General features: G+C 44.4%; 1 protein-coding gene across 7 annotated transcripts in view; it reads left to right on the top strand.

Moving 5' to 3' along the window:
• The window catches only part of ttc13 (tetratricopeptide repeat domain 13), a 96405-nt gene that overhangs the window by 32122 nt on the left and 38711 nt on the right, over positions 1–25572 (top strand). For 4 of the 7 annotated variants that reach the window (XM_070889186.1, XM_070889185.1, XM_070889189.1 and 1 more), the window contains exons 14-21: positions 378–510; positions 5856–5948; positions 7144–7227; positions 10103–10187; positions 11897–12006; positions 13749–13884; positions 16255–16334; positions 19099–19177. In XM_070889186.1, the coding sequence (XP_070745287.1) occupies positions 378–510; positions 5856–5948; positions 7144–7227; positions 10103–10187; positions 11897–12006; positions 13749–13884; positions 16255–16334; positions 19099–19177 (800 nt within the window). Of the gene's footprint in view, positions 1–377; positions 511–5855; positions 5949–7143; positions 7228–10102; positions 10188–11896; positions 12007–13748; positions 13885–16254; positions 16335–19098; positions 19178–20472; positions 21074–21096; positions 21341–21455; positions 21563–21697; positions 21868–25572 lie in introns of those variants that run through there. The other 3 variants (XR_011594983.1, XM_070889190.1, XM_070889187.1) reach the window with 3 other exon arrangements.

Genomic DNA, 25572 nt, shown 5'->3' with positions numbered 1-25572 from the left:
CTTAAGAGTAGCCATTGCTTAAAAAGTACAGATGGTGGACTGAGATTAGGCTTGGATGGGAGGGCCCTTAAGAACATAAGAAATAGGAGCAGAGTAGGCCATACGGCCTGCTCCGCCATTCAATAAAGATCATGGCTGCTCTGATCATGGACTCAGCTCCACTTTCCTGCTCGCTCCCCATAACCCTTTATTCCCTGATCATTGAAGGTTGAATAGTTGCCAACACTTGCCTTTTAGCTTCATATGTGAATGGTGAATAGTGGAGAAGGATTCAGAACAATGGAATAAAATACACAATTCAACAAGAAAGACTTTAAAATATTTATTACAAAGCTAATTTTGTTTTAATTTGCAACCATTTTTTTGTGTCACTGCAGCTATGGGACTTGCGACATTAGAAATTATGCAGGTTGTGCAACGAACATGGGCAAATTCAAAAGTTCGTGTGAGCGGCAAAACTAGATTGATGCAATGGAAGGACATGTTTGATATTGCTGTGAAATGGAGGAGGTAATGACATAAAGAGGTGGGGTAGGATTCAAATTAAGACGGGAGTTGTACTCGTGTAATCTTTTCAGCCATAACATAATTCAATACTTTCTCAAAGTCCATATCAAAATATAATTGTAACTGAATAATTATAGCGGTGGAACATATTAAGAAAACCTAAAGATGAATACAACAGCTGAATCTGGTAGCCTGTTGCTGGGATATTGGCTAATTTTGGTATGGCTTCTGGCATGTCCAATCTGTGGTGTCTCTGCACTAAGATAAAGTCACACGAGGCATATACTGCAGACACGGTCACACCATGACCTGCACCTTTATTCCCAAGACCAAGGAGTGCTGAGCCTGTGTGGAACCTCCCTTTAAGTACCTGGCTGACCAGGTGAGGAGTGTCTCCCACAAGTTCATCCCCTGTGGTCAAGGTGTGTATTTCGCAGTTGTATACAGTGTACAGTGTTGTTACATATTGGTTACAGTTATGTGAAGGTTACAAACATGACATCACCTCCCTCCTAATGTTTTTGGGTCAAAGATTGAGTCTTTCGGGCGGTTGACGTTCTCTCGTGGAGCGCCGCAGTTGTGGCTCTGGTGGTTGCGCCGTGGCATGCGTCTCTGTCGCCTGAGTTGGGTCCATCCTGTCTGGGCTGGCCGCAGGGACTGTGCATGCTGGTGAATGTCCTTGTTGCTCGTTCACTGGCAGTGGTGTGGTTGACATCCCATGGTCTTCTTCAGGTTCCTCAGTGTCCATGCTGAACCTTTTCTTTACCTGGTCCAGATGTTTGCGGCATATCTGCCCATTGTTTAGTCTGACCACTATGACCCTATTCCCCTCTTTGCCAATTACAGTACCCTCAAGCCACTTGGGTCCCATTGCGTGATTGAGAACGAATACATGGTCATTGATTTCTATGCATCTCCCCACTGAGTTGCAATCATGGCACTCGATTTGGGACTGGCGCTTGCCCTCAACAATGTCCGACAAAGCAGGCTAAAATCATGAGTAGTTCCACGGGCGGGACTCCAGTGAGCGAATGCGGGCGGGACCTATAGGCCAGCAGGAGGCACGATAAGCGGTACTGAAGAGAGGGTCCTTGAATCCGGAGCATGCCCTGTTTTATGATTTGAACCGAACATAGAAACATAGAAAATAGGTGCAGGAGTAGGCCATTCGGCCCTTCTAGCCTGCACCACCATTCAATGAGTTCATGGCTGAACATTCAACTTCAGTACCCCATTCCTGCTTTCTCGCCATACCCCTTGATCTCCCTAGTAGTAAGGACCTCATCTAACTCCTTTTTGAATATATTTAGTGAATTGGCCTCAACAACTTTCTGTGGTAGAGAATTCCACAGGTTCACCACTCTCTGGGTGAAGAAGTTCCTCCGCATCTCGGTCCTAAATGGCATACCCCTTATCCTTAGACTGTGACCTCTGGTTCTGGACTTCCCCAACATTGGGAACATTCTTCCTGCATCTAACCTGTCTAACCCCGTCAGAATTTTAAATGTTTCTATGAGGTCCCCTCTCATTCTTCTGAACTCCAGTGAATACAAGCCCAGTTGATCCAGTCTTTCTTGATAGGTCAGTCCTGCCATCCCGGGAATCAGTCTGGTGAACCTTCGCTGCACTCCCTCAATAGCAAGAATGTCCTTCCTCAGGTTAGGAGGCACGTTCCGCCTGGCCATTGGAAGCCGGCTTGAACGGCGCTGTCCTGACGTGTTTGATACCATTACCTGACACAAACTCCTGGAATTCATAGCTAGTAAAGCACGGGCCATTGTTGCTAACTAGGATGTCTGGCAAGCCGTGGGTCGCAAATACCGTGCGCAGATGCTCCACAGTGGTGGATGTCGTGCACGAATTCAATATGATGCACTTGATCCATTTTGAGTATGCATCGACAACAATCAGGAACATTTTTCCCATAAACGGGCCCGCGTAGTCTACGTGAATGCGTGACCATGGCATTTCCCAACTGAGCACACGTCGTGCACCTGCGAACACAGTGTTCCAGGTCTGAGTCAATTCCCGGCCACCATGCATGTGACCAGGCAATGGCCTTCATTAGCATGATGCCAGGGTGCTCGCTGTGTAGTTCCCTGATGAAAGCTTCCCTTCCTTCCTGGGGCATGACTACCCAGCTGCCCCATAGCAGGCAGTCGGCTTGGATGGAGAGCTCGTCCATCCGTCTGTGAAACGGTCTGACCTCCTCGGGGCACGTTCCGTGTGCGGGCGCCTAATCCCCAGTTAGGACACACTTCTTTATCAGTGATAGGTGGGGATCTCTGTTGGTCCAGATTTTGATCTGGCGGGCTGTGATGGGGGAGCCTGCGGCGTCGAAAGCCTCAACGGCCATAACCATCTCCGCGCTTTGCTCCGACGCCCTCTTGGTGGTCGTCAGTGGGAGCCTGCTGAGCGCATTAGCGCAATTTTCGGTGCCTGGCTGGTGCCGTATGGTGTAATCATGCGCAGCCAGCGTGAGGGCCCATCGCTGTATGCGAGCTGACGCATTGATATTGACAGCCTTGCTGTCGGACAACAGGGATGTTAATGGCTTGTGGTCCGTTTCTAACTCGAACCTTCTGCCAAAAAGGTACTGGTGCATCTTTTTTATCCTGTAGACACATGCGAGTGCTTCCTTTTCAACCATCCCATATTCCCGTTCTGCCTGGGAGAGCTACCTAGAGGCATAAGCCACAGGTTGAAGTTGGCCCTCATCATTACTCTGCTGCAACACACACCGAACCTCATAGGATGATGCATCACACGTTAAAACCAGTTTCTTACGGGGGTCGTACAAGGCCAACAGCTTGTTAGAACAAAGCAGGTTCCACGCCCGATTGAAAGCCCGTTCTTGACAGTCCCCCCAAAACCATTCGCAACCCTTAAGCAACAGCATGTGTAGTGGAGTGCTGAGCCTGCATGGAACCTCCCTTTAAGTACCTGGCTGACCAGGTGAGGAGTGTCTCCCACATGTTCACCCCCAGTGGTCAAGGTGTGTATTTCACAGTTGTATACAGTGTACAGTGTTGTTACATATTGGTTACAGTTATGTGAAGGTTACAAACATGACACAAATCCATACGACAAACCCCATCCTTTGGCATTGTCAGCTCTGACACGTTTTGGTTGAAAATATAGAAATGCTTTGTTTAAGAAATGCCATCTTTTAGCTTGTAATTTTATTTGATCTGTGCTGTGACTAGTGTAGGAGTACAAGCAGTATACAATAGGGTGAGGGTTTGGATTATACCTCAGGCATCAATGCGTTTTTGGAGGTTTTGAAATTTGAAGTATTTGTCAAGCCAAGTGCAAACTCACTAGATTGTTAAAACTGGATACTATCCTCAAAATGCTGGCTCTTATCCATGTTGCCCAGCACGATAAAAATGCTCTGTAAAGCTGTAGAATGGTTTCACTGGAGTGGCCCTGATAGCTCAGTGCGTAGATTGTGGCTGATCTGATCATGGACTCAGCTCCACTTCCCTGCCTGCTCTCCATAACCCTTTATTCCCTTATCACTCAAAATCTGTCCATTTCTGCCTTAAATATATTCAATGACCCAGCCTCCACAGCTCTCTGGGGCAGAGAGTTCCATAGATTTACAACCCTCAGAGAAGAAATTCCTCCTCATCTCAGTTTTAAATGGGCGGCCCCTTATTCTGAGACTATGTCTCCTAGTTTTAGTTTCCCCTATGAGTGGAAATATCGTCTCTGCATCCATCTTGTCGAACCACCTCATTATCTTATATGTTTCGATAAGATCACCTCTCATTCTTCTGAACTACAGTGTGTATAGGTCCAACCTATTCGACCTTTCTTCATAAGTCAACCCCTCATCTCCGGAATCAACCTACTGAACATTCTCTGTACAGCCTCCAATGCAAGTATATCCTTCCTTAAATACGGAGACCAAAACTGTACGCAGTACTCTAGGTTTGGTATCACTAATACCCTGTATAGTTGCAGCAGAACTTCTCTGCTTTTATACTCAATCCCCCTTGCAATAAAGGTCAACATTCCATTTGCCTTCCTGATTACTTGCTGTACCTGCATACTAACTTTTTGTGTTTCATGCACAAGGAACCCCAGGTCCCTCTGTACTGCAGCACTTTGCAATTTTTCTCCATTTAAATTATAATTTGCATTTTTATTATTTCTGCCAAAGTGGATAACCTCACATTTTCCCACATCATACTTCATCTGCCAAATTTTAATTTGCTTTCCCACCCATCTTTGTATCATCAGCAAACTTGGCTACATTACACTCGGTCCCTTCATCCAAGTCATTAATATAGATTGCAAATAGTTGAGGACCCAGCACCGATCCCTGTGGCACCCCACTAGTCACTGTTTGCCAATTGGAAAATGACCCATTTATCCCGACTCTGTTTTCTGTTAGTTAGCCAATCCTCTATCCATGCTAATATATTACCCCCAACCCTGTGAACTTTTATCTTGTGCAGTAACCTTTTATGTGGCACTTTATCGAATGCCTTCTGGAAATCCAAACACACCACATCCACTGGTTCCCCCTTATCCACCCTGCTGAAAGAACTCCAGCAAATTTGTCAAACATGATTTTTTTAATGTTCTGCTAAGTTAGCAGTATGGTAGCTACACGTGTTCAATGAGGAATGGCAGTATAAATTAAATGGTACAATTGAAGTATGGAATACAGGCGTTGGCCGGGGCGGGTGGGGGGCGTGAGGTGGGGTGGGGGGGGTGAGAGAAATCTTCCCTAAGTTCCTGATTGCTATTGAGTGACTCTTGCTGTTAAAAGTATGTAGATGTTCGATGAGGATGTGATTGGCTTTGATGTAATGGCCCACATGGCACAATAGTCTACTAACTCGCTATCAAGTCTCACAAATGAAGAGTAATGTCTTTGGTAAAGTACTGGTGCCCATGATGCCTTACCCAGCAGGAGATGCTGTTTTCAGGAGGGGATGGTGAATGTGATCTCACTGCTGTTGAGGAGCAAAGGTAACTGCCATCGGCAGCTTTAATTGTTGCCATCAGCTGAATTAGCTTGAATTCCACCGTACTTTGGGGTTATGCAGGAGTCAAAAACATATTTTGTCAATGCTGCTGGGAATCCTCCAGTCCCTCCCTCGTATCGTAGACCCTCAGCTGGAGAGTACTTTTGTATTTTTAAGAAGAGAAACGTCTTTTGCTGTTGTAGCTGCTGCCACAGACAACACTGGCTCACTTGGCACTCAGCGTCACAACAAAAAGCTCAGGCTACAGTGGCAGATTTGGGCAGAGTGTTGATAAGCAGTTGGCTCTGGAGTATTCGGGTTTACTGCCATAAGTTAATTCAACCTTTCTTTGCGTTTCAACTGTAGGATTGCGGATCCTGATCAGCCAGTACTGTGGTTAGACCAGATGCCAGCTCAAAGCCTCAGCCGGGGCTTCAATAATCATATAAACCTCATCAGGTATATCTTATTTTGCCAAGCAACTGAAATTAATTTTAAATAATTTAGATGTGATGTTGTAAATCATGAAAATCTCAAAATCCGTCTTTTTGACAATTACTACATTATCGGTGTTTTCTGTAACTTTTTTAGTTTTCTTTCCCCCATGAATATTGATTTTTTTTTACCCTGAAGGTAACATAATATGAAAGAGTAAGTTGATACGGAAGGTTAAACCAAAGACCACTTCTTTTAACAATAACTATGTTTCTCATTCATAGAGATGATAAACAAAGAACTTGCATTTCTTTAGCACTGTTCATGACCTCGGGATGTGCCAAAAGTGCTTCAAAACCAACTAGGTACTCTTGAAGTGTAGTCACTGTTGTAATGTTGGGAAACATGCAATGTTCTCATTAACGTTTTTTGGGTGTGCGGCCCCTTTAAGAGGCTACAAGGCCCATTCAAAATAACGCGCATGCGTGATTTTGCCCATTGAAAAGTCAGCTACGCGGGAGATCCAGAGAGCGGCGCAGCTTAAAGGAAACATTGGGAACATGGCAGCCAATATGAGCACAGCAAGGTCCCAAAACAGAAATGAAATAAATGACCAATCTATTTTGTTATGTTGATTGAAGGATAAATATTGGCCAGGACATGGGGGATAACTCTCCTGCTCCTCTTCGAAATAGTGCCATGGGATCTTTTACATCCACCTGAGGGGACAAACGGGGCCTCTGTTTAACGTCTCATACCTCAGTACTGCACTGGAATGTCGACCTTGATTTTTCTGCTCAAGTTCTGGAGTGGGACTTGAATCCACAACCTTCTGACTCGGAGGCGAGTGTGTTACCCACTGAGCCACAGTTGACAGCCATAGGGTATTTGATGAATTTGAGGACTTTGACACATTTGGGGTTGAGAGCAAGTGAATGTGAAGGGAAGAATAGAAAATTTAAGATGGTGTACCTCTTGTATACTATGTGAAGACTGAGGGCAGATCTTCTGCTTGCTCCCTCAGTTAACTTTTGGCTGAAGAGTGATTTCCTGGTATTTGGGGCCCTCCCAGTCCTCTTTGATACCAGTATTCTATGTTGCTTGTCAATTTATTGATTTTGCATAACCTCAGTTAAAGTATTTGAAGCTCTTCTGTTCTGTAAATCCTTTTGTGTAGTGTGTATATCGGCAGTAAATATTTGTGTTCTTTCTTCTTTAGGGGTCAAATTGTTAACATGCGGTACCTGGCATATTTCGACAAAATACTCAATTTTATAAAAGACCGAATTCTTGTTTATCATGGGTAATTCACTTTCCTTTCATCTTGCTGGATCAGTTCAAGAATCACAGGCTAACCTTTCATGCTGTGCTATTCTATCATCATAGAAAAGACTTCACTGGTTGCGACTGCATTTCCAAAATACTGGCCAGCTGCAACTACATTGGATGCTTTTGTGCCATAGAAACATATAATGCCTATTTTGTTGAGCACTTTCGTATATTTTGACCAGTTTTGTAAAGAGTGGTTATAAGTGTGGAGGTGTTGTTGAAGCTATTTCAGTCTTCCTCAAGTGTAATTTCCTCAGTCCGTGTTCTGTAGCAAGAAAAAGCTTTTTATGTATTATTGATCCGTAGTTCCTTGCCCTGAGGAACTTAGTAGGAGCTCCCTGCTTCAAGGGCTGCTGAATCAGCCTGTAGTTTTTTTTTAACAGAAGAGGTAATTAGCCAAAGAACCAGAGGTGACATGAGGAATTTTTATTTAACGCAGCGAGTTGTTGTGATCTGGAATGCACTGCCTGAAAGGGAGGTGGAAGCAGATTCAATAATAACTCTCAAAAGGGAATTGGATAAATATTTGAAAGGGGAAAACTAACAGGGCTATGGGGAAAGAGCAGGGAAGTGGGATTAATTGGATAGCTCTACCAAAGAACCGGCACAAATGAGCCGAATGGCTGCCTTCTGTGCTATATCATTCTATGATTCTATGAAAAGAGCTGTTCAATGCGATAAAGGTTTCATCTGACTGACAAGTATGCCTGGTTTTGGAAAGTGGTGTGCTAACTTACTTCTGAGTATTGTGTTTCTGGATTTGGAAATGCCCTGCACCACTGTCACTAAAGCCACTTTTGTGCCTTTGACCTCATCTGATTTTGGTAGGTGGACATACAACTCATGAGTTGTAACTACTTCAAGACCAGACTTATTTATGTCTCTTTTTTTTTTTCCCTTTTTAATGATTTAATCCTGTGTTAAATAAGGTTTTTACTTGTTCTTGGTGTAATTCCTAGTTCCTACCACAATCTCTAAACAACACTGCTTCCTCAGCCATGGCCCAGTGTTCGAGAAGGCCATGGGTTGAAGCCCTGCTCCAGAGGCTTGAATATGTATCAAGAAATATAATAACCTAGAGATTATGTTACTGGATTAGCAGCCCAGGAGTTGAGAGTTCAAATCCCACCATACAAATTGTGAAACTGAATTCATTAAGTCTGGTAATTTGTGCCTGGCACCAGGAAATGACCATGAAAGCTGCTGACCCTTTAATCACTTTCCGGGAAGGGATCCCTACCTGGTTTGGCCTACATGTGACTCTAGTCCCATGCTATGTGGTTGATTGGGTCAGTGATGAATCTAACGTGTTGAACATGCCTGCTAAGCGGGATATATTTATTAGTTTCCGATTTTTTTTTTTTTTACCAATTCCTTACCTGAAGCCATTAACAGCAGCTGGGCATGTTCTATGGTACATCACCACTTCTTCAAGTCTGAACCTCAATAGTTGAGTGTTGACAGGCTATCCTATCAAAGGGACATCACAACTGAGCTCTACCCTAAGGAAGCTTGACTGTTGACTTTTCTATCCCTAATTCATGGACATTGAGTCGAATTGTAACGTCTCTGACTGCAACGTGGCTGAGATCAGCTAATTTAGCACAGACTCGGAATGTAATCTGGCATTTTCAGGTCCGTATGGCTTAGTTTAGATGCTGATGTTACCAGCTGGATCACTAAGGCAGTGTTGTGAAGTATTAAAAATAGAACACTCGACACAAAGGTCCGTATATAGAGAAAAGAATTGTTTATTAAAACCTGATTAATCAAGGGAGAACCAGTTGCATCAATCGCCGGTCTCATGGGACAGGCTGCGCAGTTACAGTTTACAGAGTCAAAATACAGTCAAAATGGGGAAACTAAGCGGGGAAGTGTTCCATTGGTTATTTGCCACCAGTCCCCGCCCACCTTCTATGAATATATTGGTTAATACAGTTTACAGCAATGTTATTGGGTACTACAGATTACAGTAATTTTCATTGGTTCCTACAGTTACAGTAATTTCTAATGATTTCATTGGTACATTCAGTTATGACCACTATTGTTAGGGAAAAAGCCCCCCCTCCTATAGGTTATAGGTTACATTTCTGTGAACGAGTTCCCAAACTGGCTCTCGGCTGTGTCCTTGACAGCCATCTGGCTATCCTCTGCTCAAAGGGGCTCTGTTCCTGTTACCACAAGTGACTGAAACATGGTGGCCTCATCTTGTTATTTCTGTGAGCTGTCTACATAAATCTTGTGGGTGTTCATAGAAGTCTTATCCCCTCAGAGAATGTCTCTGACCATAGCCCTAGCCCTGGTGAGACGTGTTCTATGTTTCAATCTACTTGCTGGAATGTGGGATTCAGCTATTCTACCACTAACGCATTAAACCTTTCTCAGCCTTTCTTGTTTTATGTTATAACCTCACCCAATTACTTTTCCCCTGATTAAGGTTTATCGCTCCTACAGGCAGTATAATCTTGCACTCCTTAATCTACCAATGTGCCTGGTTTTGTAGTGTCTTTATATATAACACTTGGTCCGTGTGATGTCCTGGTCTAGTTTCGATCGTCTGAGGGGGTTGGAGAGGAATTTCCCAGAGTGAATTTTATGTTATTGCCTTGCCCAGGAGATTACATGGCTATGGGAGCAGAGGGAGGGAGTGTGCGGTAGTGTGATACTCCGGCCATCATGGTGTGCGGTAGGCTTGATGGACCAGCTAGACTTATCCTGCCCGTCAGTTTCGTATATTCGTGGTTTTCAAGTGTGTAGAAAAGGAATGAGAGAAATGATAGGAATATGACTCCAATTATAATGAAGATACCTTTCTGAAAATGAAAGTAACTTCTCCCTCTCTTCTCTAGTGCTAATAATCCCAAAGGCCTTTCAGAAGTAAGAGATGCCCTGGAGAAAGTGAAAAAAGTTGAAGACCTTCTTCCAATCATGAAAGTAAGTTCGCTAAGTTATTAAAGTATCATTTTATTTGTGTTTCTATTTAAATAGGTTTGAAACTTGGACCATTAGACCATTACAGTGTATTTGGACTGCATTTCACTTCTGATATCTGGGTTTGAATGAGTCCCTGACGGCAGATTATTTGACTCTGGAAGCAGCTGACCTTATTTTAATTCAGGTTCCATGTTCTGGCTCTCGATGTTTACAATATTAAATCCAGCTTGATCTACTAGTCTGATGCTGGGATAAGGGAGCTGGATTTAGTAGTGCAGACACCTGGAATCTGAAGATGACACGAACCCGGTATAAAAACAACTATTAGTTCACAGCACAGAGACCTGTCTGAATTTACAACCTCATTTTGGGAAGCCATTAAAACCTGTAATTTGGGAACAGCAATCGAATCAAGCGAGGCCGAGGCCTGGAAACACATTACTTGCCTACTCTGGAGCAACAGTAGATGGTATAGGAGGAAGCTGTTATTTGCTAAAGTTGACCTGTGTTACAGAAGATGCAAATAATCAATATTACCATGTAGCATTCCTTGCTCTGTGAATCTTTATTTTGCCAAGGCAGATTATTGAAAGGTGTTTGACCAGCTGGTAACCCTTGTGTCGAATATATTGTGCAATTTCAGCATTTTTGCTGCTGGCAATTTGGTCCTTTTTTGATAGTTGAGTATGATATGGTGACTCGTTTTGAATTCTGTGTCTAATTTTCTTCAAGCAGAAATAGAAAATACAGCGACAGTAAAACATAATAGGGTAGAAATTCGGTCACACCTCTTTTGCGACGTTAATCCGGGCGAGGCTATAAATTTAGTGCCGGGAAATGGTTTGCGTCTGCAGCCGCAGAATTCATCAGCTGGGCCCCGAGTGTGGAGTGGAGCGCTAAGGGAGGCGTTCCACACCTCTTTTAGGGCGCTTGGCCGGCTGAGCAACTGAAAATCCTGAGCTAACAGCTGGCCTCGGAGTGCCCTAAGAGAGGCTTCACTGGGGGGGGGGGGGAAAAAATTGTTAAAAAAAAACCCCAAAAATTCCCAATACCTTACTGACGCCGCATCACCAGAAATTGCAAAAATAAAAAACAATCACACTTACCTCAGGTAGACATTCCTTCCATCACTGCGGCCAGCTTTCCGAGGCAGTCCCACTAGGGGGCGCTACAGATCGCACGCGATACAAATTTCAAAACGGTGTCGCAACCAGGAGTGTTGCACACCGGCTCGCCTATCCTGGGCAGTACTGCTCCGCGCCCCTGCAAACCCGGCACCAAATGTCCTGGCAGGGCACTAGAAGCTCGCCGACTGCCCGGAAGTGATTTCCGTCGCCATTACCGTCCCTCTGGGGCGCAAACAGAGGCAGCAACACATTGAAAATTCAGCCCAATGTCGCCATATAATGAGGCATCAGAACAGTTGAGCCCATTAGTTAACAGCACAGGTTAGAAATCAAACCTGGGATTGAGCTGATTAACATGGTTCAGTTCCACACTAGACACTGACACCATGAGCTCTCTGCACATTTAACCAACGCATACTGAAATGAAGGTGCTTTGCATGAGAGAAATAGACACATAATGTATCCTAATAAGCTCATTGGGGAGGAGGGTAGCAATTCTTCGGAAGATGTAGGTTTTAAAATTTTGGATACAACTTTAAAATTGCCAGTGGTAATCTTTACATTTGTTCCTTTATTTGGAAGCAGTTCAACAGCAAAACCAGAGATGGCTTCACAGTAAACACAAAGGTGCCCAGCTTAAAAAATCCAGGAAAAGAGTATGATGGATTCACTATTACCATAACGGGTGACAGGTAGGTTGAGCATTACACAAGTGAAATAAATACACACTATAATCTTTGGCTTTTATTCATGTTACAATTATAGTTGAATGGGGATGGCCTGCCTATCGAGACGAGAGGCAAACAAAACGGTGCTATTGAAAATACAATCAGATGTCAAGATGGAAGAGGTCATACACTAGAGGAATGGCCTTTGATGGAGCAAATGGCATTTCCTCATCTCTCTGAATTTTATATCTTAATGATCTGACTGGGGAGTGGATCATTGAGACCTGGATCAAATCGAGCCCGGACTGATGGATGAATATTGCTCTTGCTTTCTGTTCTGTTAGTAAGTGGCCTAAGTGACATGAGTTTGGCCAGTCTTAACCCAGTGGGTGAAAGCCCATCATCCAATATTGTCATTCAGCACGGATAGGTGTGGTCACTCAGCTCGCGAGGATAGCTGGTGTGGAGAACGGAGGTATCAATATGGTGCAGAAGTGTATACTTTTTTTGAGATTGGGATGGAGGCACATTGTTGCGGTAGAACAGGGTATATCTGATCTAGAAGCATAGAAAATAGGTGCAGGAGTAGGCCATTCGGCCCTTCGAGCCTTCCTTGCCATTCAATAAGATCATGGCTGATCATTCCTCCTTTTTCTCCATACCCCTTGATCCCCTTAGCTGTAAGGGCCATATCTAACTCCCTCTTAAATATATCCAATGAACTGGCATCAACAACTCTCTGCGGTAGGGAATTCCACACATTAACAATTCTCTGAGTGAAGAAGTTTCTCCTCATCTCAGTCCTAAATGGCCTGCCCCTTATCCTAAGTCCCCTGGTTCTGGACTTCCCCAACATCGACAACATGCTTCCCGCATCCAACCTGTCCAGTCCCGCCAGAATCTTATATGTTTCTATGAGAACCCCTCTCATCCTTCTAAACTCCAGTGTATAAAGGCCCAGTTGATCCAGTCTCTTCTCATATGAAAGTCCAGCCATCCCTGGAATCAGTCTGGTGAACCTTCGCTGCACTCCCTCAATAGCAAGAACATCCTTCCTCAGATTAGGAGACCAAAATTGAACACAATATTCCAGGTGAGGCCTCACCAAGGCCCTGTACAATTGCAGTAAGACCTCCCTGCTCCTATACTCAAAACCCCTAGCTGTGAAGACCAACATACCATTTGCCTTCTTCACCACCTGCTGTACCTGCATGCCCACTTTCAGTGACTGATGTACCATGACATCCAGGTCTCGTTGCACCTCCCCTTTTCCTAATCTGCCGCCATTCGGATAATATTCTGCCTTTGTGTTTATGCCCCCAAAATGGATAACCTCACATGTATCCACATTATACTGCATCTGCCATGCATTTTCCCACTCACTGAACCTGTCCAAGTTACCCTGCAGCCTCTTAGCGTCCTCCTCACAGCTCACACCGCCACCAATTTAGTGTCACCTGCAAACTTGGAGATATTACACTCAATTCCTTCATCTAAATCGTTAATGTATATTGTAAGGAGCTGGGGTCTCAGCACTGAGCCCTGCAGCACTTCACTAGTCACTGCCTGCCATTCTGAAAAGGACCCGTTTCTAGGCGTGGTGACGATTATGCCGGGTGTAAAGAGAAACGTGTCCCACTTCCAAAAATTGACGAGCATCAAAGTTTGTTTCTTAAATGACTTACTTCTTCACAGTTTCAAAGAATAAGATGTGTTGGGTATCCCTTTCCTTTCAATGTTTTCCGTGTCAATTGTTTTATTATCAGAGTTGGCAACATGCTGTTTTCTGTGGAAACTCAAACAACGGAAGAGAGGACTCAGCAGTATCATGATGAAATAGAAGCACTGTACAAGGACCTGAGCAGCAAAGGAAAGGCACTGATACTTTCCACTGAGCTTGGGGTAAGAACAGCAACATGAAGATCACAATTTCTGGAGGCATGGGTATATAATCTGAAGGTTTCAAAAGAATATTTCTAGTTATGGTGAATTGGAGGTGATGGATTATGCTTTCAAAAGATGGACATGACTGCACCCCACTATGAGTTCAAGTTTTGGCCTGAGTAGCTCCTATTTTTTTGGAGCAACTAGTTTGGAATGGAGTATCTTAGAAATTGCAATTCTCGGCATTTAATTTGCTCCAATTCTAGTGAGTTAGAATAGTTTCGTTTTAGAACAGTTTATTTTTCAAAAGGGGGCGTTACCAGCCACTTACGCCTGTTTTGCAAGTTTAGGCAGCAAAAACTTACTCCAATCTAACTTAGAATGGAATAAGTGTAGATTTTTGTATGCTCAGAAAAACCTTGCTTGCATTTCATAAATTAGGCGTAGGGAACGAGAGATGGAGGGGGGGGGCGGGGAGGGAAGTTTACAAGCATTAAACACTTCACTTTTACAAATAAAGAGCCATCATCAATAATAAATGATAAATAAATTAATAAATCAACCAATAATTCAATCAAAAAAAGTTTAAAAAAAATAAAAAATAAAAAAAATCAATCAATAAATAAAAAAAATAAAAGTTTCTACTCATCTACTGCAGCAACAGGAGCCCTCCAACAGCGTGCTGGGACGGCCCCCCCTCCAGGAGATGCCGGTCAGGCGAGTCCTACCGCCGACCAGGACTTCGGGCGGGGCCCTGCCGCCAATGCCGAGGACGTCGGGCGGGGCCCGCCCCCCCAGCAGATGACGGACCACCGAGCAGGACTTCGGGCAGGGCCTCGCCGCCAACAGGGATGCTACTTTGGGCGGGGCCCGCCCCCAGCGAGATGCCGGGCGGGCGGGTCCCACTGCCGACTAGGAGTTTGGGCGGGGCCTGCCCCCAAGAGATGCTGGGGGTCCGCCGCGGAAGAGGTAAGTACTGTCAGGCTACTCGGCCCAGGATAGGGGCGACGTCCCTTTGGCCAGGGATAGGGTCGTTGCCCGGAGACAGGATACGCTGGGAGGGCCAGGAGTTACTGCGCATACGCGCAGCTGCCGGCACTGTTTTTGGCGCAGGGCTGTAGCTCCGCCCCCAGCAGCGCCGAGCTGGAAACGGCCCTTCAGATATCAGAGAATCGCGAGGTAAGTATTTGGCGCTTTTTCAGTTCTACAAATTAGGCGGACCTCTCCAATGTGTGCCGTTCTAGCGGGGGTCCGAAACTTGAGCCCAATTTCTCAGTCAGCAGTTTGTACAAGATAACTTGTCTATTCTTGTGTTCCTTCAAAATATCCATCTCAAATTTAAGATGGGAGGAATAAATTATCAATCGTTAGCTGCAGTCTTTTTTTGATCAGCAGGCATGTAATACACAGTGAAACCCACCACCAAGCTAAAGCGTCTCCAAGCCAAGTTATTTAGATAAGTAGAATTTCTGCTTGCCTAATGTGCAGTGAACTCTGGCCATTTATCTAAATCTGGGCTACTTGGGCAGAGGATGGTAAATGCAGAGGTTGATGCACTTCCAAGTACACGTCATGGTACTGCAGCAGTTTAACTGTCTAATAGCTTGTTAGAGTAGAGCTTCCTATTGCTAGCCAAGCTAGGACTATTCTAGTTGTAGGCTTCCAGAGCTGACTGAAAAATCCCATTCTCTAATGACAAGTCCGGTCATCCAGGTCGCATCACTTTTTTTTTCATTAAAGGAATCGGTTTAAGTTGAAACTCAGTGGTCAGGGGAAAAGAGTCAAATATGTTAGTCACCAAGTGCCTATAATCTACTCTTCATACATCTGTTGCAACAACAACGATGAAATCTTGCTGAACATTCAGCTTCAACCATTGATTTGCTATTTACAGTTTTCATTATTTTCTAACAAGTGAAAATGTTGTTTGAGGTTTACTTCTAGATCATACTAGTGTTTTTTTGAATAAACGTTCATTAACGTGAGAATGTTTCTTTTAAATAATGTCACTTTAGGAAGACCAACATATTGTGGCAGTGTTGGGATGCAGATTCTAATCTAACATAGATTGGACTGCAGAGTTCCTAGATACAACCATACTGCTTGGGTGTGCTGAATGGAGGTTCAGGAAGGAGAGTACAAGTCATTTCTGAATTGCTCTCGTGCCTCTGAACAGCTTGGTCCACAATAATGAGGGTTATAAGGAGGTTGCCCACTCTGCCCTTAAATGGTGTGTGGGAGAAAAACATTACAGGGTAATATACCCTCAAACTTATACACTTCGCCACGGTACTTGGCACAGGTACTCTGCCTTCTCTCTGTCTTTAATTGGTCAAAAACGGTGCTGTTTTCAGGAATAAAGCTTGTTTTATTTTCTCTTTGAACCAGGAAGCAGATGCAGTGTGCAACCTAATCCTTTCTTTGGTGTATTACTTTTACAATCTAATGCCTCTCTCAAGAGGATCCAGGTTAGTAGAGTATAACCTGCTTTTCAGTGTACTAAAGGAGAAAATTACTCTGCAAATGAGTACTCTGAATGTGAAGTGTTTTCCTAGCGATCTGCTCAGCGATTTGTTTTCCAATCCTCTTTGCCATTCTTTCAAAGATAATACTTGAAGGAGCATCTCAAGTGGATACTTGGTTTATCAGCCATTGGCTTAGTGGGTAGCACTCTCGCCTCTGAGTCAGAAGGTTGTGGGTTCAAATCCCACTCTGGAGACTTGAGCACAAAATCTAGGCTGACAGTCCAGTGCAGTACGAAGGGAGTGCTGCACTGTCTGAGGTGCCAACTTTCGGATGAGATGTTAAACCGAGGCCCCGTCTGCTCTCTCAGATGGATGTCAAATATCCCATGGCACTATTTCAAAGAAGAGCAGGGAAGTTATCCCCGGTGTCCTGACCAATATTTATCCCTCAATCAACCTCACTAAAACAATATCTGGTCATTATCACATTGCTGTTTGTGGGAGCTTGCTGTGTGCAAATTGGCTGACTCATTTCTCACATTACAACAGTGATTACACTGCAAAAGTACTTCATTGGCTGTAAAGCGCTTTGGGAGGTTGTGAAAGGCGCGATATAAATTCAAGTCTTTTTTTAACCACTGGACAATTTGAACAGTCTATGAAAGCAATCTAATTCATCAGCTATTTGTATAGATTCCCCATCAAGCTAGGAGCTCCAATACCACATCTGGCATTGTTTGTACCAGTAGTTACGCCCTGTCTTTATCCCCTGTATATAATTTATACGTGGTGGACTGTGTTTAATGGACACGCCTTGGTGCAAATACAAACTCAATGAAAGCTGCTCATGTTAATTCAGGTAGTGAGAGAGAAAATGAAAGGGGAGAGTGTTTAATCTGGGAAAGAACAAGCAAGATTGAAAAAATATATATATAACAGGAGCTGGACTTTGGGGAAAATAAGAATTAAAACCGATTGACAAGATAAAAGACGGACCTTTGTTTGACTTGGTCCCTGAGTTGAGTTTTCTTTCTCGCAAAGATAAATTTTTAGGCAATGTTCAGATTCTTGAAACAGAAACAATGGGCTCAATTTTCCCCAAAGCTTTTTTTTGGCGTACTTGAAGAGTTACGCCCGTTTTTCTGGGGCCCCAAGTACGCCAAAAAAAAATGTTCAGAGTTTCCCCGTTGGATTTCTTCATTTTGGTGTGGCCTTTAGTTTTGGGGGTGGAGCCTTGATCTGCGCCAAAAAGATCGGGTTGCCACGGTAACCAGGGACACCATGCGGGCTGAGGCTGCAAAGTGAAACATACAACCAGCTCCCAACACATTAAAACACATTGCATCAATTTAAAAACACATTAAAACACATTGCATCAACTTAAAAACATATTAAAATATATTGCAGCAACTTGCCTCCAATTATTAAAGCCGGTCCGGCTCTCTTTGCCCCCTCCCCCCTCCCCCCCCCCCCCCCCCCCCAAAAAGACCCGAGTGCCTTGCCGGTCCCCCGCCCCAGCCCTGGCCGAAGGGCTTGCCGGTCCGCTCCCCCACCCGACCCTGGTCCGAGTGCCTTCCCGGTCTGCTTCCCTGCCCCGAGCCTAGGCCGAGTGGCCCCCCGGTCTGCTCCCCCACCCCTATCCCAGGCCGAATGGCCTCCTCCCTCCTGGTCCCTGCACCTAACTACACCCGAAAGGCTTCCCCCCCTCCCCCACCTCTCTCCTCCCCTCTCTCTTACCTTTCCTGCTGCTGCTGTCTGGGCATCTGCTGCACTTGCCTGCGCCGATGTCCTTTAACTCTCCGGAAGGTTTTTCTGCAGAGGCCACATACACTGGCCTGAGCAGAACTGGTGTAACTCTCAGCTGGCCAAACTTGCCTAAATGGCCAGAATTGGTACAGGTGGCAGGTTACATCCCCTTTGGCTGGAAAAAAAAAACCGTACCTAAAAAAAAATTGTAACTAAACTGAGTTACACTGCCGTAAATTGATTGGGGAAACTTTTTTTAAAAACTTAGGCGAAAAAAAGCAGCCTGCTCCAAAAAAACAACGCAAATTACTGGGGAAAATTGAGCCCAGTGTCAGTGGCGACAAAATGATGAAACTTGTGATCAAAGATTGCTGAACGCAGATTAAAAGAATGCATAAAGGAGGGGAAAGTGCAAGCTTCCATCCAAAAGAATATGATTGATCAAAACAGGCAGATGTTAAAAGCAGGTTTTAGAGGGGATGCAACTAATCCAACCCTTATCCGTTTTAAAAAGCAGAGCTTGGATGGGTTTTTATAATCTTCTGGGAAACAGTAAATGCAGCGTGGGGGGATAGGGAAGGTATAAATTGAACAATTGGAACAGCTTTGCTGAGGATAATTCTGGTGACTGGAGAAAGATCAACGAAGAAAGTATAGCAGTTTGGTAAGTTTATTTAAAAAAAAAAAATTATTCCTGTATCCAGGGCAAGACGAAGTCACGGTGTATTTGATTCTGGGACTCGTAGATAGAACTTTGCATTTACAAATGAGGGTCTATATCCTGTAATTATTTTTGGCGGACCCCTTGAAACCTTTTCATGGACCCCTAGGAGGCGCGGACCCCTGGTTGAGAATTCCTGCTTTAGAGGGCACATTACAGCAGAGGAGGATTGTGAAATAGCTACCCAAGACCAGTCGGGGGCAAGTACTTCACATTCAGAGTATGAGCCAGTAGAGTTATGTTCTGCTGTAAACTGTTGAACACTGCTGTGTCCTGATGGTAATGTGCTTCATTTTCTAGTGTGGTGGCATATTCAGTAATCATGGGAGCACTAATGGCTAGTGGCAAGGAGGTCACAGGGAGAATCCCCAAAGGAAAGGTAAGTTGAATGTATTAGAATAAATGAATCAAATCTCCTCTACATAGTATTTATCAGCTGGGCGGATAAAAAAAGTTGTGGATTTATCCATAAGTTAATTAAAAATGTGTGTAATATAAATTTTTCTTCATGGTGTAGTTTAAAAAAAAAACATCTCCCAAGATGATCCACTTAACATCCCAATTCGACAATTGACTCAGTTACTGAAGTAGTCCGGAGCACCGTGTACTGCTTTCTCCTCATCAGTTTTCATCATTAATGCAATGCAATGGCAGGGCAACTTTCAGTGAACAGAGAACAAGTCCATTTTATTTTCTTTCTTGTTTCTCCCTTTCTATCTCGCCTTTCCTACCCACATGAGAAATATTCCAGTCCTGTGATGTGGCCACCACCTGACCTGGCAAATGATTAAGCAGTGCTTGCAGTTGGATGCTAGCTTGTTTGATAACTTGGTTTAATGAGCAGGTCCCAAGCTAGTCAGGAACCTTGGTTAGGCAATGCACAAAATAGTCGGTGTGTGTGTGTGTGGGGTTGGGGGGAGGGGGGGGGGGAAAAGAGAGCAAAACCCAGGACAAATGGATCTAAATCCTCAGAAGATGGAAAAGCATGTACATCGTGGCAAAACAAAAATACACGTTTGGAATCATCAATGGGCACTCAAATTTTTAACAAAACAATTTTTAGTTGGCCGGATCTGAAAATGATCCGAAACATCAGTTATCATGATTTATAAGACAGGAAGTGCAATTTGTGAGATCATCCATTATATAAAGGAAGAGAAACCTGTTTCGCTCACTGAGTCAGATTTCTCAATCAGCTTTGAATGGTGAAAGTAGGAGGGTGAAAAGAACGCACAGAGGAGTTTCTGTCCACGTTTCAACACAGACTTTGTGGGTCAGCTGCAATTCTGTCCAGCTGTCCTGACCTCAATACAGCGTTCCTGAATTTTAAAATGGACCACTGCAGCCATCAATACTTTTTTGAGTTGCAAGAATTTGGGAAATGTATGTTATGTGCTAAATATATTTTTGTTTACATTTCTGGGAAAGATTGGGACTTTAGTGGTACAGTACCTGACTTGCGAGGCAGGGGGAGAAAGTACAAGCTTGAGCACATTGCAAAACAAAACTCCCTTAGGTTGTCTTTAGATTCGTAAAAACCACAACAATGCATGAAAATTATCAGGTGTATGAGTAGTACAACAATGAAAATATTAGGCTCTTAATAGAATATTCATGGAACTACATAATGTAATAAATTCTGCACAATATTGGTGGTTTTCTCTTTGATTTTAGGTCTCGCGTCCCTGACTACAAGGTTATACTCTGAAGCATACCTTCCAGCTTGTTAACTGAAAAGCTTCATGGGAATTTGAATACCTGTAATACAAAAAAATATTTTATTCACAAATTGCTAAACTTGTACCATAGGGCCCAACTTTGGCCCTCCTGTTTTTTCGGCGCACTCACGTGAGATGCGCTGACTTCCTGGGCTCAAAACAACTCCAAAAAATGTCCCTGGATTCTGGCCGCTCTGTCGACTCTCCAGGGGCTTGGCGCGGCGTGGCGATTCCATTGGGGGGCAGAGCTAGGGCCCTGCAGGTGAAAGAGTGCCGGCGGGGGGCGGAGCTAGGGCCCTGTGTGTGAAAGAGTACGGGCAGCGCTGCGCATGTGCATTGGAGCGTTTGCGCATGCGCAAGTAGCGAATGACATTGGTAATCACACATTTTTAAAGGAAAAGAAAGCTGATTGATTTTTGGTGCCTGAAGGAGTGCTGTGGAATAAATCAGCTGCTGGAATCACTGAGTGCTCTGTGTTGCTGCTAAAGTTCCAGAAGGAATGCTGCATATGTGAAAATCATTGCTGCATGCAAAATAAGGACTCTGTTTTGAAAAATCACTGAGTATCAATTCAATACAGCAATGCAACAATGTGCACCAAGAACGAAGAATTTCTTGCATGACGAAGTGGAGATACTAGTTAATGCCATTAAATCAGATGGCAGGAGTTGGATACCAGCAACAGAGGTCGCACAAAAGTGCCACCCAAAGAAATGAAGGAACTCTGGAACCAAGTTGCAGAAGATTACTGCGCAGTGGTGAACACCACGAGATCTGGAAGCCAGTGTAAAAAGAAATGGCAGGACCTCGGTCAAGTAGTTAGTGTAAGTAATATTTTCATTTATTCAATGCAATTGTAATTGTAAATGTGACCAGCTGTATATGTCCCACCCAGCAGAAAGACACCCTCTCTAAAAAGTTACATTTTCATCTTTGCAGAAGAAATTGTCCCACAACAAAAGGGAAAGAACTCGAACAGGAGGAGGCCCGGCAAATCTGCACCCACTGACACCGTTGGAAGAGAGGGCCCACACGCGAGGGAGAGGGTAAGTCCTGAAAATTCATCGTGGCCCTTCCAAGTCAACCTGCTGCCTGGCCTGCTATGTGTGAGCCTTCTCATGCCACCCGTCCTGCCCCCTCCTCTGCTGCTAATCATTTTACTGTTCTGTTATATTTTGCAGAACCTTATGTCAATCCTGAAGATCTAGAAGAAGATTCAGACGCGTACGAGCCCAACCCTGCAGGCCAACTTGGGGGGGCATGGAGATGTATGAAGGGGACAATGCTGAAATGAATATGATTGAGGCCACGTTAACGGACTTCGCGTTGCCAAACACTTCCATGAGTTCTGGTGCGACATTCTTTGGTTTCAGCCCGTCCATGTATAGTGGTTTAAGTTCTGATGTGACATTCCATGGTTTCGCAAATTCCGAGGTTGCGGGTCCCAGTGGTGGTGGGATGCAGCATGGAACACGCAGGGCCCCACTGTCCCAGCCTGCACCTCCCAGTGGTGGTGGGACACAGCATGGAACACCCAGGGCCCCACCATCCCAGCTTGCGCCTCCCACTGGGGGGGTGCCATGAGGCAGACCCACGGTGATGGGAAGGAGAAATAGACCACGCTCTCCTGAGATGCAGGATGCAACAGATGTGGTTCAGATGATGGCATTGGGTGCGGAGAGCAATGACCTTACCCGATCACTCGTGCACACCATCAGTGGGGTGGGTGATGAGGTAACGGAACTGTCGGGAGAAATAACAGTAATGGCACGGGAAATGGGAATGATTTTTGGAAACATCAGTGAGGGAATAGTGTCCCTGAGGGAGGGAATGTCAGATGTAGTGGGAACGACGGCACAGGCCACCATGGAGGGAATGTCAGACAGAGGAAACGACGGCACAGGCCATCAGGGAGGGCATGTGTGAGGTAGCTGCTGCAATAAGGGAACACTGCCAGGCCATGCGCCATTGACAGAATCAACTGCCACTCCCACTGCAATCCCTGCACCAGCCTCTGAAGAGACCCAAGCCGGGCCCTCCACATTAACACCTGCCCCCCCCCCCCCACCCCACCATGAAGAAGTGCACATTCACCGAGATGTGGCTGAGAGATGGGTGCAGCCTTTCTTTGTTGTTGTTGTAACTGTTTTCAAATTGAAAGTTTTTTGTAAATTTACAACTTTATAAGTAAGATCACTTTAAAAACTTTATTAAAGAGTCATATTAAAGTAAAGTTTGATACAAGAACTATTTTATTACACTAAAATGAAGTACATTGTAAACTTTTCAATGAAATATATTTTACATTAAAACTGTGATATGTGAAAAGAAAAAGATTAGTGAAGACAAATGTAGGTCCCTTGCAGTCAGAATCAGGTGTATTTATAATCGGGAACAAAGAAATGGCAGACCAATTGAACAAATACTTTGGTCCTGTCTTCACGAAGGAAGACACAAATAACCTCCCGGAAATACTGGGGACCGAGGGTCTAGCGAGAAGGATGAACTGAAGAAAATCCGAATTAGTCCTTATCAGGAAATTGTGTTGGGGAAATTGATGGGATTGAAGGACGATAAATCCTCAGGGCCTGATGGTCAGGATAAACGGGTCCTTTTCAGAATGGCAGGCAGTGGGGTGCCGCAGGGCTCAGTGCTGGGACCCCAGTTATTTACAATATACATTAATGATTTAGATGAAAGAATTGAGTGTAATATCTCCAAGTTTGCAGATGACACTAAGCTGGGTGGCGGTGTGAGCTGTGAGAAGGATGCTAAGAGGCTGCAGGGTGACTTGGACAGGTTAGGTGAGTGGGCAAATGTATGGCAGATGCAGTATAATGTGGATAAATGTGAGGTTATCCACTTTGGGGGCAAAAATACGAAGGCAGAATATTATCTGAATGGCGGCAGATTAGGAAAGGGGGGAGGTGCAACGAGACCTGGGTGTCACGGTACATCAGTCATTGAAGATAGGCATGCAGGTACAGCAGGCAGTAAAGAAAGCAAATGGCATGTTGGCCTTCATAGCGAGGGGATTTGAGTATAGGAGCAGGGAGGTCTTACTGCAGTTGTACAGGGCCTTGGTGAGACCTCACCTGGAATATTGTGTTCAGGTTTGGTCTCCTAATCTGAGGAAGGACATTCTTGCTATTGAGTGCAGTGAAGGTTCATCAGACTGATTCTCGGGATGGCTGGATTGACATATGAGGAGAGACTGGATCGACTGGGCCTTTATTCACTGGAGTTTAGAAGAATGAGAGAGAATCTCATAGAAACATATAAAATTCTGATGGGACTGGACAGGTTAGATACAGGAAGAATGTTCCCAATGTTGGGGAAGTCCAAAACCAGGGGACACAGTCTAAGGATAAGGGGTAAGCCATGTAGGACTGAGATGAGGAGAAACTTCTTCACTCAGAGAGTTGTTAACCTGTGGAATTCCCTACCTCAGAGAGTTGTTGATGCCAGTTCGTTGGATATATTCAAGAGGGAGTTAGATATGGCTCTTATGGCTAAAGGGATCAAGGAGTATGGAGAGAAAGCAGGAAAGGGGTACTGAGGTGAATGATCAGCCATGAGCTTATTGAATGGTGGCGCAGGCTCAAAGGGCCGAATGGCCTACTCCTGCACCTATTTTCTATGTTTCTAGTCTGCATCCCAGAGTACTTAAGGAAGTGGCCCTAGAAATAGTGGATGCATTGGTGGTCATTTTCCAACATTTTTTAGACTAGATCAGCTCCTATGGATTGGAGGGTAGCTAATGTAACCTCACTTTTTAAAAAAGGAGGAAGAGAAAAAACAGGGAATTATAGACCGGTTAGCCTGACATCGGTAGTGGGGAAAATGTTGGAATCAATTATTAAAGATGTAATAGCAGTGCATTTGGAAAGCAGTGACAGGATCGGTCCAAGTCAGCATGGATATATGAAAGGGAAATCATGCTTGACAAATCTTCTAGAATTTTTTGAAGATGTAACTAGTAGAGTGGACAAGGGAGAACCAGTGGATGTGGTGTATTTGGACTTTCAAAAGGCTTTTGACAAGGTCCCACACAAGAGATTGGTGTGCAAAATTAAAGCATATGGTATTGGGGGTAATGTATTGATGTGGATAGAGAACTGGTTGGCAGACAGGAAGCAAAGAGTAGGAATAAACGGGTCCTTTTCAGAATGGCAGGCAGTGACTAGTGGGGTACCACAAGGTTCAGTGCTGGGACCCCAGCTATTTACAATATACATTAATGATTTAATGATTTAGGCGAAGGAATTAAATGTAATATCTCCAAGTTTGCAGATGACGCTAAGCTGGGTGGCAGTGTGAGCTGTGAGGAGGATGCTAAGAGGCTGCAGGGTGCATTGGACAGGTTAGGTCAGTGGGCAAATGCATGGCAGATGCAGTATAATGTAGATACATGGTGGTAAAAACAGGAAGGCAGAATATTATTTGAATGGTGACAGATTAGGAAAAGGGAAGGTGCAACGAGACCTGGGTGTCACGGTACATCAGTCATTGAAGATAGGCATGCAGGTACAGCAGGCAGTTAAGAAAGCAAATGGCATGCTGGCCTTCATAGCGAGGGGATTTGAGTATAGGAGCAGGGAGGTCTTACTGCAGTTGTACAGGGCCTTGGTGAGGCCTCACCTTGAATATTGTTCAGTTTTGGTCTCGTAATCTAAGGACATTCTTGCCACTGGGGGAGTGCAGCGAAGGTTCCTGGGATGGCAGGACTGATATATGAAGAAAGACTGGATTGACTAAGCTTATATTCACTGGAATTTAGGAGAATGAGATGGGATCTCATAGAAACACACAAAATTCTTAAGGGAAATGGCAGGAATAATATTCCTGATGTTGGCGAAGTCCAGAACCAGTGGTCATAGTCTTCGGATAAGGGGTAAGCCATTTAGGACTGAGATGAGGAGAAACTTCTTCACTCAGAGAATTGTGAACCTGTGGAATTCTCTACCACAGAAAGTTGTTGAGACCAGTTCGTTAGATATATTCAAAAGTGAGTTAGATGTGACCCTTACAGCTAAAGGGATCAAGGGGTATGGAG

The sequence above is a fragment of the Pristiophorus japonicus genome, chromosome 9 (assembly GCF_044704955.1).
Source record: "Pristiophorus japonicus isolate sPriJap1 chromosome 9, sPriJap1.hap1, whole genome shotgun sequence".
NCBI classification, from domain to species: domain Eukaryota; kingdom Metazoa; phylum Chordata; class Chondrichthyes; family Pristiophoridae; genus Pristiophorus; species Pristiophorus japonicus.
Note: the sequence above shows the minus strand (reverse complement) of the source record. Positions and strands in the feature narration are given on the sequence as shown.